Source organism: Eubalaena glacialis, chromosome 5, assembly GCF_028564815.1.
Source record: "Eubalaena glacialis isolate mEubGla1 chromosome 5, mEubGla1.1.hap2.+ XY, whole genome shotgun sequence".
Classification (NCBI taxonomy): Eukaryota; Metazoa; Chordata; class Mammalia; order Artiodactyla; family Balaenidae; genus Eubalaena; species Eubalaena glacialis.
In genome coordinates this window covers 83,492,735-83,510,939 of record NC_083720.1, presented here as the reverse complement: position 1 = coordinate 83,510,939, position 18,205 = coordinate 83,492,735, and the positions used below count along the sequence as shown (strand labels likewise).

The following is an 18,205-nucleotide window of genomic DNA, read 5'->3' as shown; positions in this document are numbered from 1 at the left end:
AATGTACCCCTGAAACTAACACAACATTGTAAATCAACTATACTCCAATAAAATTAAAAAAAAAAAAAATTCTTGTTCATCATCTGTGGCCTTTACTAGAAAGTACTCTGCAAGAGAATAAGTTGTTTTATCACCAATGTATCCCCAGATCCTAGAAAGCTGCCTTCCATAGAGTGGATGCACAATTAATGTGTGAACTGAATAAATGAATCTCTCTTTAATTACCCACCCCACTTCTGCAATGGATTTAGATTATAAACTAAAAGTTGTATCATGCTGCCCATTGCAATCTTTGGGGTACTTTGGTTCATAAACTACCTGCTCTAAGATCTTCAGTAAAAGATAAAGAAAATTAAAGCTGGAGAATGAGGAGGTCGTTACACCATAATATCTTAAAATGTGTGGAAGTAAGAGGACTGCAGAGTAAGTATGATTAGAGTCTGAAGATGTGGATTTAACCTTGTCGCTCCAATTTTGCAATTGGACAGCTTGAACAACTACTTACCCTTTAAAGTATCAGACACTTCATACACATAGAGATAAAACAGATTCACTTTGTTGTATACCTGAAACTAACATGATATTGTAAATCAGTTATACACCAATAAAAATTAGAAAAATAAAGAATCATAAACTTCAAGGAGATTAATTTCTTAAAGAATATGGGGAGCTGTGAGAGAAAATCTACAAGCAGAACGACAGAATGATTCACCAGAATATACTTTCAGGAAATTCATTGACTCTATCCACTCTAGAAAGAAATTTTTATGAAAACAATACTCATTTTTCAGGCTTTCTGTGAAGCTTACATTCACGTATGAAATGCCAGATATTTTGTAAAAGCTACAGAAAGTTTCTGATTTTTCCTTTTATTTCACCTCAATGAATCTGCTTTGTCCTATCACTGTGGGGTTACTGAGTAATTCAAATACCACAAAAGGGGTGAGTACCACAATGAAGGAAAAAAAGGTGGCTTAAACAATGATGTTTTGTGAAACTCACTCTGTCAGTATAAAACCCTCAAATATACCAATAGGTACATTTAATGAAACTAAGCCCAAATTCATGGAATAGGGAAATGTGACTTCTGCTTCATGATTTAAAAATAACTCAAACTGCATACACTAAGATCTTTATGTAAATCTTGATATTTCTAACTTTATTGTCCAAAAAGCATCTTGTCAGCAAACAAGATGGAGAAATAGATTTTGAAATGTTTTCCATTTTAACTGCCTAAGTATTTCCAGATATATTGTATATTTCCAGATACACATACTATATGAATTAATTCTGAACCCCTCTGGATGTTTTTGGCTTTTTTATAATTTTAGAAAGTTGCATTTTCCAGAGATTGCTTGAACAATCACCCTATAATAATTATTAATTGTGGGCAGTAATTTTCAAGAACTATTTTACTTTCTGCATTAAAATGTATTATTTTAATGTTGAGTCAGAGTTGTTAAGGCATAATAATATGATTTTTAAATTGCCTCTTAAACATATCTTGTTCTGAAATACTTGTAATATAGCTAAATGAGTTTTATTTTTTCTTCTTTGCAAATGTAGGAGCACTCACTTTGCTACCAATGTATCACATCAGCATAAGGCGTTGCTTTGACTCAGGAAATTCACTGAAGCTAGTAGGGTTATGAAAGGCCTATTTTCTGATAAATGTGGTAAGAACTTTGTGAAATAAGTTTCTTGCATTGCTCTAACAGATCATCAAACACATAGGTCACCACACGAATGCTTGGGAAAATAAAGGACTCAATGGTCTGAGGAAATTAGAATTCTCTTTGCAGTAATAAGATGAAGGTCAAAGTTGAGTAACACAGTAAGAAGAATGATATGATTGCATTTCTTATGATTTTTATAGCAAGTTAGCCAAAATAACTCAGCAATAATTTCCAAATTTGTATCAAGTTGAAAAAAAAATCAGTCAAATATTTTCCAGCTTTAATTGCTGAGAGAGAACCACTGGCAAGTAAAAGCACACAAAAATATTCATATCCAACTATCCTTTGAATTCAAGAGAACTTATTCAGAATATCTCTTTGGTTTCAGAAGCACAGCGTTGTATACTCTAAGTTATTTCAAGTTTTCTTGCTTTGAATTGAAAAAAAAAATTTTTAATCTCACCATATTTGGTGAACCAGATTCACAACTACCTTAATAGAGGAAACAGAAAAGGAAATAGTAGAAAATGTGGAAGCTAAGTATCTTACAGTAGTTGAGAATTAAATACAGATATAGGTTTTTAAAAAGTAAAGTTGATAAACAAAAAACAATTACTGACCAATTAGAAATTTCTAAAGTAAATGAAGTAATCAAGCAGTAAATAAGAAAAAGATTTTAGGAGTATCTGGGGTGAGGGTAGAAAATGAAGCTGGGAAGATAGAAAATTTCATCTTTAACATTTCTGAGTTAAGTACAGTGATGATGATAATGGTGATGATGATAATAACAATGATGATGATGATAGCTAACACATAACTTTCAAAATATCAGTTTCTTTTAGAAGTGCTTATCTATTTTATTAGGGTTGTCACTTAGTCCTATAAAACACTGTGATGTGATACTATTATTATTTCCAATTTACAGATGAAAAAACTGAAGCACAGTTAAGTAATTTACCCCAGATCATTCAACTAGTAATGCAGTAGATACAGTATTAATGGTAGCGTGACCAACTATCCAGGTTTGCTCAGGAATGTCTTAGTTTTAGCATTAAGTTTTTCTATCCTGGGAAAATCCTCTCCCAGACATGAAACTATTCCAGAGATCAGAGATGGGTTCAGAAGTTTGAAAGAAAAGTACAAAATCCATATGATAGTCTACAAAATAGAGGCTGGAAGTCTAGAAAATAGAGGCTGGAAGCAACACTATTTTTAGTATCAAATGTCTGTGGCATTGAATATCCACCTTCCTTAGTGACTACTGCTATTCTTTTCCCTGACTACTGATGCTGGAAACCATGATTTGCAGTTCCTAGTAGAGAATCAGACATTGCTGTATTATTCTGAGTGATGAAACCTAAGTATGCAACTTCAGGGTCTTGTGATCCTAAATTTCTCTTTGACTTTGGATTAACTGTTGTGCTTTGTACCAAGATTGTGCTATATTAATTTTTAACATTGTTACTATTGTGACTGTTTTCTAAGAGTTCATTGATGAAACTGAGAACAATATAATATAATAACATGACAATACTGAAAAGGAATGCTAAACAACTGTGTTATTTTAAAGATACATGGAAGGATACATGAAATTAGATTAGAGAGATAACCAAAACAAAGCATACTACACAAAATGTGGAAATGAATTTGGGACCAGGCATGAGAAGACTGTGAATGTGCGTATGGAGGCTGAATCTCACAAATCTAGGATAAGACAGGCAAGTTTTTGTAGGATAAAAAGTGGGTTATTTTGTTTTATGTTTTTTTTTAAACCTCCCCTCAAAAGGTACCAATGTTCAGTTGAAATTAATGGTAGTGGAGTAAGCCTGAGTATTCCAAGAGAATAAACATGTATTATTGCTTTCTTCCCTTTATTTGTCTTTGCACCTGAGTAAAGTTACTTTTCCTGATTCAGAGGTTGCAACTGAAATGTCCTATGGGTAAATAAAAGGAGAAATTTTGATAACCAATGTTTTGCTTCCTTACAGTGTAGAGCTGATTCTGTCAGAGCATGCTTTCTAAAGTATATAAAGTGAAGTGTTGGATCATAGCAACAAAATAATGTTTCCCCCAGCTCTTATGCATTTTGATTTGAAAAATGGGGTTTCAAATTGTCTTCTTGATTTCCATAAAGGTTTTGATTAAACTTCAGAAGACACAAAACAAAAGACTGTTGATAACCTTGTCCATATATAAACTAGACTTTGCTCATCTATCTGCATAGTTGATGGACAGTGCAAATATAAATTTTGGAAAATACCATTCAGCCTATAAACTTCTTACAAAAGAAAATGAACAGTTCTTACCCACTAAATGTGCTGTACACCTTGTAGACAAGGCTACTAAAAAGGAATGTGATGTGCTTACCTGCGATAATGAGGTTTCATAATGAAATTATTTGGTCACTTTTCAGTTTCTTCAAAATGTGTAGTGTCGGGAACCAGCTGCAAGCTGACACAGTCCTTGCAGCTTAAAGCATGGCAAAGTCCTGCTTAATTCTTGACAGGACCCGAAAGAGTTATTAGAGAAGGTATGAGTCTTGGCCCGTGAGGTTGCTTGAGGTTTCTCTAACTATAGTTTGTCCTTGGCATGTTTCGGCAATCACAGTCTGTTCTCACGCTTGTTTATATTCTGGTTCGCAGAATGTTTTGTACTATAACTTCAACATTAAGGAAATACTGTCCAATGATTCTGTCTTGTGATTTTAACAAAAACATGTATTGCCTACTGCAATCTATAAAAAGAGTTTTGATGGGAAATAAAGTGTGTGTGCTTGTACACCACCCTCCTGACCCCGTCTCTTCTTAATACCCTCACCTGCTCTCAGGACTTGTTCCTCAGTCTAACAGCGACTGACAGTGTAGAAGTACTTAATGAACCTTTTAACTTTCTAGAAATGGAAGGAGATAGTCTCCTGAGACATGTGCCTTCAAGATGGCTATTACTGGGGCTGGCCATAGACAAGATGTTAAAATATTGACCTTCTGTAAAATCATATTTCCAAAGTGTGGGACAAGAAAAATGTCTTTCTCTAACTTTGAAATATATGACAGATGAGAATGGAGAAAAATATTACAATAAGACACATTTATATGTTTCTCTAAAACTGTTTGATGAGCTCTGAAGAGGCTATAGGGAACCTGGAAAAAGATGAACTTATTCTACCTGAGTTGCATGGACTTCTGTGTAGGTTAGAACAAAAAAATCATTACAGTGAAAAACATAATTTATTTTGGGGATTTAAGACTGTTTACAAAAAAAATGTCATCAGAAAAGGACAGTCATGTTAATAGGACTTTATCATTTCTTTATTAAAACTATAACTTGCTTGGGATCCAGTCTTTACTTCATAAAGTACAACTATTTCAGTGCTCTAAAACCATTATCCCTCATAGTGTTTAAGCTTATGCTGACATCCAATGTGCTTGGAAATGTTTATAAATCATGAACATTTTGGACATGGACAGCTCATATGATGAATTCACAGATGCAAAAGAACAAATTGACAAACAGCTGGTTTACCAAAACAAGCCTGTACATACAAAGTGGATGGGCATTTCTGGAGAGCTGGGAACTAATTCCTACAAGTCTAAAAAGCTACTAAGTAAAGCTATGAATTAAAATCCTAAGTACTCCATGCTGAACACTTTTGTTGAGAAGATATTTATTTTGATGTCATCTATTGGATTGACACCAGGAATCAATGTAATATGGGCTTGATAAGATCAGAACTTCAGGTCAAAGTGAATTTTACTTTTGACTATATTCAGTTTTAACTTTATTAAAAACAATGAAAAATACACATAGAAAAAACATGTCATAGTTATTTTTATTAAATATAGGTCATATCTGTTTAATTATTTTGTTGTACTAACTTATTTAATTCTCACATTTATAAAATGTGCAATAATATAGCCTGAAATTTTAAATATTCAATAGAGACTTTTGCTGTATCAGATGATGGAAAGAAGCATTTAAAAAATATTGTTATAGGTATTCACACTATTAGCACTACTATTAATTAGCATTAAATACTTCTAATTGTCACTTTTAAGTAGTAATAACACATAGGTGCATAATTACTTATTGCATATCAAGTATATTTTTTGATCTGGTAGTGCTGTTTCCTGGTTGGCTCTCTATAAGGTTGATCACCCTAACTGGTGGCCAAATACTCCATGCTCTTAACAATACTACTAACAGTGGGGAGGACCACAGATCCTCTCCTATATTTCCTTTGTAGACTCAATTATACTAAGCCCCTTAGAACTAAACAGAGGTAGGGTTCACGGGTGAAAATTTCTTGACTATCCTTTAAATACAATGATTAAATCCAGTGGTTTTGTTAAAACAAAGTTTGCTGGGGATCATGCAGCAAATTTCCTGATTCTCAGACAAAATGGGTAACTTCGTTTAAGATTGTTTTCATTAAAACACACACACACACACACACAATTTTTGAAAGTACTTCTTAAAGGGTTAGGTGAAATGGAATGGGATAGAGGAGCTGAAGTATAAATGAAGGGAAACCGTAGCAATGCCAGACTTGAATTACTCAGATATGTTTACTGTTATTTTTTAAATATCATTCTTCTCATAGAGCCATTTCCTTTGGCATGTAAGGAAAGATAAATTTACCACAATGAGAAAGAAAAGTTTTAAAATAGAGATAAATACAATTAGGCTTAACAGAGAAAGTAATTTTGCATAACTACATTATGAAAACCAAATAAATAGAAACTACACCAAGCCAAAAACATCTAATAAAATTTGGTAGATTCATCCTAACATTGGATGCCTACTGTGTGTCAGGTACTGAGAAAAACAGAATGGAAATATAAATATATACACACGTACACACACACGTATATCTCATTTTTACTTCATTATTCATATTCATTTGGCTTTCTTAGCTATACCAAATTCAGGAAAAAGAAAAAGGAGATGATGGTTATTAGGCTTTCTTTTTTCCATTCTCATGAATAAGTTTATTGCATTTTAAACAGAGTAGGGGTCTTCCAAATAATAACCGTGGGGACAAATATCCCATAGGCCTCGAGTCAATAGCTTAAGCTAACATTAAATTTTACAAAATTAACAACTTAAAAGTTCCATGATTGGCTTTTTAAATCAGCAAGTAACCAACCATAGAAGATCTTTAAACAGTAATGCTTATGCTGTGAGGATACACAAAGTAAACTGGCAGTCCCCTGAATGGTCTATAACAAGGTAGGAAAAATGATTTAGTTCAGCCATATTTTTGTTCACATGCTTTTAAAATCTTACACACAAGTTGACCTTACTGCCTTATCTTAGAAAGCTATATAACTATTCTGGAAAATCTAGCCTAATTCCTCTAGAGTTCAATAGTTCTCTAGCTTTATGACTTTATTTACTAGACACAGTAGAATGAAATAGGCCAGGAAAAAAGAAAAACAATCACAGAAGAGTCTGAATGTTTAAAAAAAAAAAAAAAAAAGGGTAAAATTTTACAACCAGAACAAATAGACTACAGTTAGTAAACATATCAACTAGTTCTTACCAAGAACAGTATAAGCAATTAAGGATAGTTTTAGAATATTAGGATGGAGAAAGTTTTCATGCTTGCTTCTTTTGCTTGGCTGGTTGATTATACTTTCTCAAGCATGGGTAAATTGGGTAAGTAGAGCCAATATATTAAAAAAATTTGACAATTTCATTGTGATAAAAAGAATTTGTCACTGTGAACAGTGATGCAAAGCACTGGCCTAAATGTCTTTCTTTCAGGTACAGGTAGATGATTATCAGTTATTAGAAACTCAATTAACTATTTGGGTCTTGATAGTTAACTACTCCCAGGATCAAGAGCTCAAAGTTTTTGAGGACAGTTAAGCAAATAGTGAATTAAAAAATTATATTTTCAGAAAACTTTATAATTCTCAACATGATTTTAATAGATTTTGTTATTCAATCCCCCCAAATCATCCTGAGATAACGTTAGAAATAATTTTATTACTCTCCATTAACTGATTAATAATGGGAACAGTGAGTCCAAATGATTTGCTAAAGATAGAGGCAATTACCTAAAGAACTGGAATCAGGACCCTAAGCCTCCTAACTTTTCTTATTCCAACTTCCCTGCAAATTATAAAATGGGAAAATAAATTATGATGACAATTCTTATCCTGGTTATGTGGATCAAATGAGATAATGTATGTAGACACTAAAGAAACGATATTAATTCCTCTTATCATTGAACATGCTGGGCCTTTCTGAGAGTTAAGTCTTCACCAGATCTCTACTTTTTGCAATCTCCATAAACTTTATTACTTATATTTCTCACTAGAATTGCAGATGCATCTCCAGCTGCTATTTTTAGCCATGCTTATTTACTGAAGATGATAAAGAACCTGAAAATTGTAAGGGTAAGGATCTAGTGTGCATATGAGAAGATTGCAGGTCTCTTTCTGCTTAAAAATTCTACTACAACTCAGAAATAAAAACAATCAGAGGAAGAGTGTAATTAATACTCTCTTGAATATAAATTTTACTGAAAACATACACTTCAAAACCACAAAAATCCAGCCTTACTTCATGTTACTTCAATCCTGTTTCTCTCATTTTGCTTAAAGTTATGTCATTTCATCTAGAGCATTTTCTCTGACCTCTCAAGGTCAAGTTAAGGCTTTTCCCCATGTGTTTCTACAGCATTCTCTACCACAACAATAAGACATTTCTTATAAGATACAGGTTATGCTGACTACTTATCTGTATTACTAATTAGATCATAAACTTTGCCTGTCACAAAGACAGTACTTAACTATTTGAGGAACAAGTAAAGGGTAGACTAAACAGATTACAATGAAAGAAATTGAGATTAATAAAACAAACTTTCCAGATATGTTTCCCATGTTCCTCTTAATTACAAAAACTTCAATGTTCCTGTACAATGTAACTTTAACAAAATGATCAAACTTAGTAACTCCAATAAGGGGCTTCCTGATACAATGGGAAGGATACTGCATCTCCTACAGGGTATTTTTGCCAAAAATGTTTAACCTGGATCTAATTATGAGAAAACAATCAGAAAGATTGAGATTGTGAAACATTCTACAGGACAAATGGCCTGGACTCTGCAAAGTGTCATTTTCATGAAAGACAAAAACAGGCAGGGATACTTCTAAAGAAGAGCAAAGAAATGTCACAACTAAAGGTACTGTGATCTTTGATCAGGCCCTAAGTGTAAATACAATGGCTGTAAAGGACATTATCAGGATAATTAGAAAATCTGTATATGAATTATACAGTAGATGATAATATTTAGTCAAAGTTAAATTTCTTATGTGTTTTAATGGTAGAGCATGTTCTTGAAACCTATTTGCTGGAAGATTTAGGAATTAAATATTATAAAATCAGCAATTTACTTTCAAAGAGTCAAATAATACAGCAAAATATATATGCATGTACATACACAGAAGAGTGACAGTCAAATGTGTCAAAATTTAAATATGAATTCAGAAAAAGGGGTATATGAGTGTTTACTGTAACACTCTTTCAACTTTTCTATAAAAGTTCTATAAGAGTGGAGAAAATAAGTAATAAAATAATATTTCTTTCCACTCCAGCTACACTGTTCTCCTTGCAGTTCATCAGAATCACAGAATCACCCCTGCTTCAGGTTCTTGTTCTTGTTCCATCTGCCTGGAAGAGTCTTTCCCCAGATGATCTGCAAGACTGATTCTCACTTCTTTCAGGTCTCTGCTCCTAACACTGAGCTTGGGTCCAGTGGAGGAGGCAGAAAATAAAACAGCAAATAAATAATTTCAGATTTTAATAAATCTAGGAAGGAAACATATCATTATAAAACTGTTTTATGAGAAGGTCCAAGAATAGTTCTTGGTTCTAAGAGGCTGTCGATTTTTTTGATAGAGTTAATATTTAAGATAATATAATAAAATCTTACATTTTTGGTCATTTTTGAAACCATTTTGTTTTCATGGAATTTTACATATTTGGAGGGTATTCAACTTGTGAGTTATCTAGTTGGTTTTTTTTTTCCTCTAAATAAATAGTCGTTTAAAGTACTATGTAATATTTATGATTTTTAATCTCTACCTTCACCTCAATCTCACTGCACTATAGATGGCAAAATACAAAATGAACATAAAAATTTGGGAATGGAAGTGTACAACCTTTAGCATCATACATTAAACATTTTATTTTTCACTAATAAAATCATTTTTTAAACTCTTAAATTAACTTTTCTTTTGAACTTTAAAAAAGTAAAAATACTCTTTTTGAAAAGTAAGTACTTTTCTTCATATGCAACTGCAGAACCTTACAGTGTATTTTCTTCTAACCTAGAAAAAGTGTAGTTATAAAATATTTGACACACAGAATCCATGGTATGAAGTTAAAAATTTCCAAATTGTCATTGTTTTAAATCAATACTAAATTTAAAAAGAAACACAATGATTTTAAATAGCAAAATAATGCCTATACTTGGACTGGGGTAAAGTTGGGGTAGGGGCAATAGGATATACTAAGCTCAAAAGAAAAGAGAGGGAGAAAGAGAGAGATGCAAGCATCTAACTAAGGAAAGTGAAGCCTTTTAAAGATAATAAAAATCAATGTCAAGTTGAACTGACAGAAATGAGTAGGGAGACTTTTTTTTTATTATCCCCAAAGAATTATAATTTGGGTAGAGGAAAAAGCTATAGGTGATATAAATTGTCAGACCATTTTCTAAAGCATTTGTTACTGCGCTCTACAAAACCACAGTAGAAATGTTAGTCAATTAGTTTGAAACTTATGATCCTGCAAACTAAAATACTCCTCCCACAAAGAGTGTTCACAAAGAGAATTACTGGTATGAGAAGAGACAGACATTTGAATTTAGTGTATTCAACATTCTACTGAACAACAGACAAATAAACCTGCAGGTGATTCCAATAATGGAAAAGTTTTTAAAATGCCATGCATACTACCACAGTTTGATATAAAATTACATAAATTTCCATAATTATTACTTTTGTATCTAAAAGAGAAGACAATCAAATGTTTCCTTAGACAAGAGAAGTAGAGTAAACGCGAAAGTAGTTAGTCAGCTGTGTTCCTGAAACTGAGCAGGACCCTGTGGGGCTCCTAGGCACAAAATTCTTTCTGTGCCCCCCATTTCTTGTTTGTAGGAAATAGGCTTCATTCAACCTCCATGACATTCCCCTGAGTTCCAAAGGGCAGATTCACACAGTTGCTAATCAGGGAAGGGAGGGGATGCAGAGACAAGGGAGAAGCAGTCAAGAAACAATAGTGCAGCCTTGGGGTAGGATCCTGGTTCCTCCTCAAGAGATACACATAACAGTATCTTTGAGCTCGTCTGTAGAACTAAAACCCCCGCCAAATGGAGGGTGTTAACTACTTGATGAAGCATTCTTCATTGCAGAGAGAAGGTCACAGTTCGATAACCTCCAGAACCACAGAAGCCTATCACAAGACCACCGGCCGCCAAATGATTTCTGGATTGAAGGAATGCAGGCCCTGCATGCACGCTGATCCTTATCAGCAACACTGCCCCTTGAACCATTACTATAAGGCTCCTTACAACCCCACCCCCAGGTGGGGACACACACTTTTGAGGGCATTAGTCCACTGTGGCCCCCTATCCCTGGCAAAAGAATAAAGCTATTCCTTTCTACTTCACCGAAAACTCAGTCTCCGAGGTTCAACTTGGTGCCGGTGCACTGAGACCAGGTTTTGGCAACACTGCCACCTTGGGGCATCCCTTTCCTTCTTTTATCTGCTCAAATTGACCTAGCTATGAAACCTCTCTCAGCACCCCATTCAAAAACCAGCCTGAATACTTCCTTCCATTTGTAAAGTATAAATTGACTGAGGCCAGGGACCTGTTTTGCCTCATTTCCCACAGTATTTTGTGGGGGTGGGGTAATCTGAAATTTTAAAAGGCTGGACAGGGAAAGCCTCTTTGAGAAGGTGACACTGGAACAAAGACTTGAAGGAGATGAGAAAGCTGACCTTGTGGCTATCTGGGGGGTGAAGGGTAGGAGAAGGGAAACTTTAAGTCTAACCTGAGCAAGCCTGATGCGTTTGTGGAAAGGCAAGGAAGACAAGTGAGCAAGGGGAAGAGTAGTAGGAGAGTAGGTCAAGAGTTGCTAAAGGGGTCAGGATTTGGGACTTGGCTTTTATTGAGATAAGAAGTTATTCAGGTTGGATCAAAGGTGTGAAGTACTTGATCTGCATTTTGAAGGGATTACAGTATGGCTTTTTGAGAATGAATCAGAAGAGTGACTCACATTTTAAGAGTATCCCTCTGGCAATGATGCTGAGAATAAATTTAAGAAGGACAAGAAATAAAGGAAGGAGACCAATTAAAGGGCTGTAACAAAAGAGCAGAGGAGAGAGGATAAGGGCTGGAATCCAGGTGGTAGCAATGAAGATGCTAAGTTGTCAGATGCTGGATCTGGCAGGATATGCTCATGAGATTGGGTGTGCAGTGTGAGTGAAAAGAAACAAATCAAAGATGGTGTATGGTTTAGGGCTGGAGCACCTGGAAGAACAGAGTAACCATTTACTAAGAAGGAAAGGACAGATGGGAAAACACCAAAAGTGTAGTTCTAGAATTGTGACCCTTATTAGAAATCTAGGTGGATATATCAAGTTAACTGTTGAATCTAGGAGTCTGGAGTTAAGAAATGGAGATAGAAGTCTGGGAATCATGAGATGGTGTTTACAGCTATATGGACATATGAGATCAACTACAGAGAAAGAAAGGATAGTGCCTAGACTACATCTAGGATTACACTCTGGGCCAGAGCAACAACAAGAGGCTATGGAGATGATGAGGAACGAGCAAAGGAAGCTAAAAAGGACCAGCTGCTGAGGAAGGAAAGAAGCAAGAGAGAATGGTGTACCCAAAGCAAAGTGAAGAAAATCTTCCAAGAATGTGCTTGATACAAATTCTCCACAGGTTACCTTACTAAATTCATCCTACTCATCCTTCAGAGAAGGTCACTTTTTTGATAAGCCCTCTCTGACCAGTCCTGCCTTAGACGATCCCCCTCTGTGTCCCTAAATCAGTGTGGGCCTCAATTATAAGACTTATCACATTTATGACTGCAGCTTCACTTCTCTGCCCTTTCTTTCCCCTCAAAAATGCAAGTTCCATGAGGGCCAGAAGCTTCACCAGAATGCTGGAATCTAGTGATATCTCTGGCAAATCAGGAGGAAGTTACATTTATTGACAGCCTACGGTGTAGCAGGCAACACGTCAATACCTTTACTCAGGTGTTTGAAAATTGTTAGTAAAAAAAAATGAAGGAAGTACTGAATGAATAGCAGAGGTAACACAGATGATAGAAAAGGCAACTCAGTACACAGGTAGAACCCTGGAGTGAAGATCCACGCATTAGGGCACCACAGCTTAATAGCAATAGCAACAAGACTACTCAGCTAACTCTTCTTGCTCTCTTTCCAAGCTCATCAAGCAAAATTCTCGAATATAATTTTGTTTCCTTTATAGATTTTCCTGTGGAGTTAGGAAGTGATAACTAGTAAGCTCAAATATCTGTTCTAACTGGCTGTTGCATATCTCACTGTGCATGAATAAACTAGCATTCATTTTTAGACATTAGTCTAATGTAAGTTTGGTTGGTTTGTTTCCTTTTGGACTTCCAGGGATGATCATTCTGCTTGTTTTTCGTTTTTCAAGTGCCAAAATCATGTTGTGTAATCAAGATGGGAATGACCCAGGCAATTGCAAGAGATTGTGATACAAGATACCCAGGGTATGCTTACTCTATGACTGACTGTCAAAGGAAAATATTGATTTCCATCTATTTTTATCTCTTGTTGACACACAGTAATGGTCACAGTTGAGATTCTTGCATAATGGACTGGGTAGAGATTGTTATACAATGAACTGAGCAAAAAATTATTTTTTGTGGTTGCTTGAAATATGATCCATTTTTCTGTGTTTGAATTTATTCCCTAAACTGAAAAGATAGAATCCTAGAGCCATATGAATACATTCCAGGTTTAAACCTAACATTTGTTAGTGTAGCCGATCTTACTAAGCTTGATCAATGCGTGAAGCTCTGACAAATTAAGGTTTGTGGTCCTTTAAAGATCAAACCTGACTGTGTTGACACAGCTAAGGTAATTTATTCCTAAGGTCCTGAGTGGGCTTGGATTTGGTCTCCCTCTAAGATAACTGCATCATCTCTAAATTCAACAGAGTCAAAGAAAATTTTGGATGAAATTATTGGATAAATGGTATCAGGTGGATAAAACCTTTGCCATGGTTTTCATGTTTTAAAATGTATTGGACAGTGATACTTCCTCTATTTTTATTGACATCAGGAAGATGAGAATTCACAAGTATATAATTTCTTGTTACTAACCCATCTATCAATTTCTATAACCAAGCTAATAATCCCTTTGTATTTTTATGTCCTAAGTATATCTGAAATCTAAATCTCTTCCTGCCTTCCAAGACAACCAGTCACCTGGCAAGAGACTGATGCAGCCAAGTTAGCCACATTTCTGATTTTGGAAACAACCTATCACCTAGATTTTTCCTTAGAATAGTGTCTTCTTGAATGGACAGAATGATTACATTATGTTAGAATTTGCCAGGCTCTATGTATTACAATGCTTTGTGTACTGTGTTTAACAGTTATTTTCCCAAGACTCATTTTGAGAGTATTTAATCCCATGCACGGCTCCTTAGTCTTCAGCCTACCAGATCTCAGCTTTCTAACCCTATCACACTGGCCTTTGGTGCTGGGGTCCTACCTTGCCCTGTTCATGAGGATATGGTTTGATACTTACTCACACAAAATAAAAGCAGGGAAGAACAGGGGAAGTTTTCTTAGCAAAATTTTATTTTATAAGCAAATTTCAATTTTACGAACTATATTGATAATAGAAAAAAAGGGTTCTTTGACTCATCAATAGGACATGGGTTGAACAACAGAGAGTTCTTGAATAGAATTACTGTGAAAGTAGAAACACACTCAAGTTGGATATGTAGTTAGGACTTTTTACAGTTAGTGTCTTAACTGTATGCTGAGCCATTTTTATTTTATGGTATGTATCTTACCTTAACTTCCACATGTGCCATCAGTACTGCAAAATTGGTTAGGTGGTTACAAGAGCATGTAGTATGTGTCTTATTTGTTGTCAGGAGCCGACAGCCTTGGGTTGACCAATAACCTGTCATTGTGCGCTTGGAATAGCTCCAAAATGAACAGTTAGGATTGAAGTTTTCCTCAGACTGCTACAGGAAAAAAACATCAATAAAGCCAATAACTACTTTTTGATCATGTAAATTAGGTAGGCATTTTATTTACATCTAACACAACTTCACACTATGTTTCAATTTTTGTGGAGAGGTCTACCAGAGTTTTCATATTAAGTGGGGCTTATCAATTCTAAGCAAATTTGAATATATGTTGTTATTTATTCCCCCTGATTAGAGGTGAATTCATTTTTCAAAAGTAATATTGAAGGAATACTAGTATCATTGTCTCAGAATCACATCAATTAATTTACACTGCAAAGCAAAGAATTGCTCTGTACACTGAACTTCTGATAGCATGGTTTTTAAAAATCTTTGTTCAATTTACAATACAATCTTTGCATATACATAAAAATATATCTACACACAAAGACATAACTACTTGTAACATCAGTTGAGCTACGCTGAGTTCCACTGAACATATTGCTAGCTCTTTTTTAATTATAGAGAAGCATTTATAAATCCATCTATGAATGTTGTTACCTTAAGTATATACATATACAAGAATTATTCTCCTCCCTCATTTTGGAAAAAAAATCACTAATCATTTTATAGACAATGAATTGCTATATGTCAAAAAATAGGGAAAAAGAAAAAGAAAATTAAGACACTTCATGCTCTTGTTATAACAAATATAGATAATGTGGACAAAAAACTTCACATGCCATTTTTTTACCTTGATGTGTTTAACAGTGAACACCACAGGATCAGCCAAATAAACCTTATTACTGAATTCTTTGTTTATTGCTGCTGTAATAACTGGGGAATTGACGATAACAGAATGATTGGTGGACATAGCCTCTGTTCCCAACTTCATGCTGGCATTCTCCGTGGACAAATAAGGACCCAAGTTGTTATACAGGACAAAGGCCACTCTGATCTCTCCTAAAATAAGTACATATAAATTGGGAAGAAACTGATTAGCTTGTACATCCCACTTAAATTAGAGAGTTCTAATTAGATTGTAATCAAATCTGTATAATATATATATTCACAACAAAATTCAAATATTCATTTCAACCAAAGTGTCAAGTCATTAATGAGGAAAGTCAAATGATACTGAAACAACTACATATCAGTATTAAAAAAAATGAACCTCAATCCCTAGCTCATTCCATACTCAGAACTTAATTCAAGATGGATCACAGTCCTAAATATAGAAATCAGAACCAGAGAGCCTCTGGAACAAAATATAGGCTACCTTTGTGATCTTGGGAAGGCAAAGATGCCTTGGATAGGACTCAAAAAACACTAACCATAAAATAAAAAATGGTAAACTAAACTTTATCAAAATTGAAAATTAGTGCCTATCAAAATACAGCATTAAGAAAATGAATAGGCAAGCCACAACTAGGAAATATATATATACATATGACTCAAATATATAAAGCATTTCTGCTACTCAACAGTAGAATTATAAATAACATACTAAAATGGCAAAAGACATAAAAATACACTTTAAAAATAGATATATAAAAAGCTAAAAGGGACTACCCTGGTGGCACATTGGTTAAGAATCTGCCTGCCAATGCAGGGGACATGGGTTCGAGCCCTGGTCCGGGAAGATCCCACATGCCGTGGAGCAACTAAGCCTGTGCGCCACAACTACTGAGCCCGCGTGCCACAACTACTGACACCTGCACGCCTAGAGCCCATGCTCTGCAACAAGAGAAGCCACTGCAATGAGAAGCCTGCATGCTGCAATGAAGAGTAGCCCCTGCTCGCCACAACTAGAGAATGCCCATGTGCAGCCACAAAGACCCCACGCAGCCAAAAATAAGGATATAAATAAATTAATTTTAAAAAAAGCTAATAGACACATAAAAATTAACAACATCATTAGTAATTAGGGAAATAAAGATTAAAATCATATTGAGATACCATTTCATACCCACTAGGATCTCTGTAATCCACACTATAAAATACTAGCCACACTAATGTTAGTAAAAATGTGGAACAAATGAAATTCTGCATACTACTGGTGAGAGTATAAAATAGTTCAACTACTTGGAAAAATGTTTGGCAATTTCTTACAAAGTTAAACATATATCTACCCTTCCTAGATACATGAAAATATATATCCACAAAGAAAAAATGTTGTATAAGAATGTTTATAACATCCTTATCCACAACAGCTCCAAACTAGAAACAACTCAAAAATCTATCAATAGGAGAGTAAATAAATTATGGCTTATTAAAATAATAGAGTTACTCTACATCAATAAAGAACAAACTAATGATAGATGGAGCATCATGACTGAATCATAAAAATATTATACTGAGATAAAGAATACAGCCAGAAAGAGTACATACTGTATGATTCCAGTTACGTGAAGTCTAAGAACAGGTAAAATTTGTCTTTAGAAATAGTAATGAGAAGAAAGTAGTTCATCGGGTGGGGAGATGGGGTGAGAAGAGTGAAAAGAGGTATCAGGACATTTTCTGGGTAATACATGAGATTTTCATCTTATTTTACGTGGTATCACAGAGGAATGTACAACTGTCAAATTCATCAAGCTAAACAGAAGATATGTACATTTTATTTTATGCAAATTATATCTCAGTTACAATCAAAACAAAACAAAGATTCAAAATCTTTACCTGCAGTTGCCAAGGGGGAGAGGGTGTGAGGGAGGGATGGATTGGGAGTTTGGGATTAGCAGATGCAAACTATTATATATAGAATGGGTAAACAAGGTCCTACTGTATAGCACAGGGAACTATATTCAATATCCTGTGATAAACCATAATGGAAAAGAATATAAAAAGAATGTATATATGTATAACTGAATCACTTTGTTGTACAGCAGAAATTAACACAGTATTGTAAATCAACTATACTTCAATAAAATAAATTTTTAAAAAATCTTTATCTGTCTTAAAATTCAATTATCATGCTCTTTTAAGATCACTATCTCCATACCTCCTTCTACCTTATTTTTTTTCCCTTATGGCAATCTTTTACAAGTAATCCTCTGTAAAGTTAACCTTCTTTGAGGATGTTTTTAAAATTTTGTGTCATTTCCTTTCTTAAAATAAGTCAAGCCCTATGTTTTACTTCCAGTATAAATTCATTTTGGTGGATCCCCAAGAGACAGGAACTGCACTGACCACTGTGGTAACTAAGACGAGGAAGTCCCAGTCCTTATCCCTGAATCTTAGAGTCAAGTGGGAATAAAGACAATAAATTTTTTTTTCTCCATTTTTTTTGAGGAGGAAGGGAGCTGTCTTGCTC

The 18,205-nt window shown here is 34.6% G+C and overlaps 1 protein-coding gene across 8 annotated transcripts in view; it reads right to left on the bottom strand.

Moving 5' to 3' along the window:
- ADGRL3 (adhesion G protein-coupled receptor L3) overlaps positions 1–18,205 on the bottom strand; it is an 858,517-nt gene that overhangs the window by 98,566 nt on the left and 741,746 nt on the right. For 7 of the 8 annotated variants that reach the window (XM_061192347.1, XM_061192340.1, XM_061192344.1 and 4 more), the window contains 2 exons: positions 15,647–15,855; positions 14,773–14,949 (listed from right to left, as the gene is read on the bottom strand). In XM_061192347.1, coding sequence (XP_061048330.1) covers positions 14,773–14,949; positions 15,647–15,855 — 386 coding nt within the window. The remainder of the gene's footprint in view (positions 1–14,772; positions 14,950–15,646; positions 15,856–18,205) is intronic. The other variant, XM_061192343.1, reaches the window with a different exon arrangement.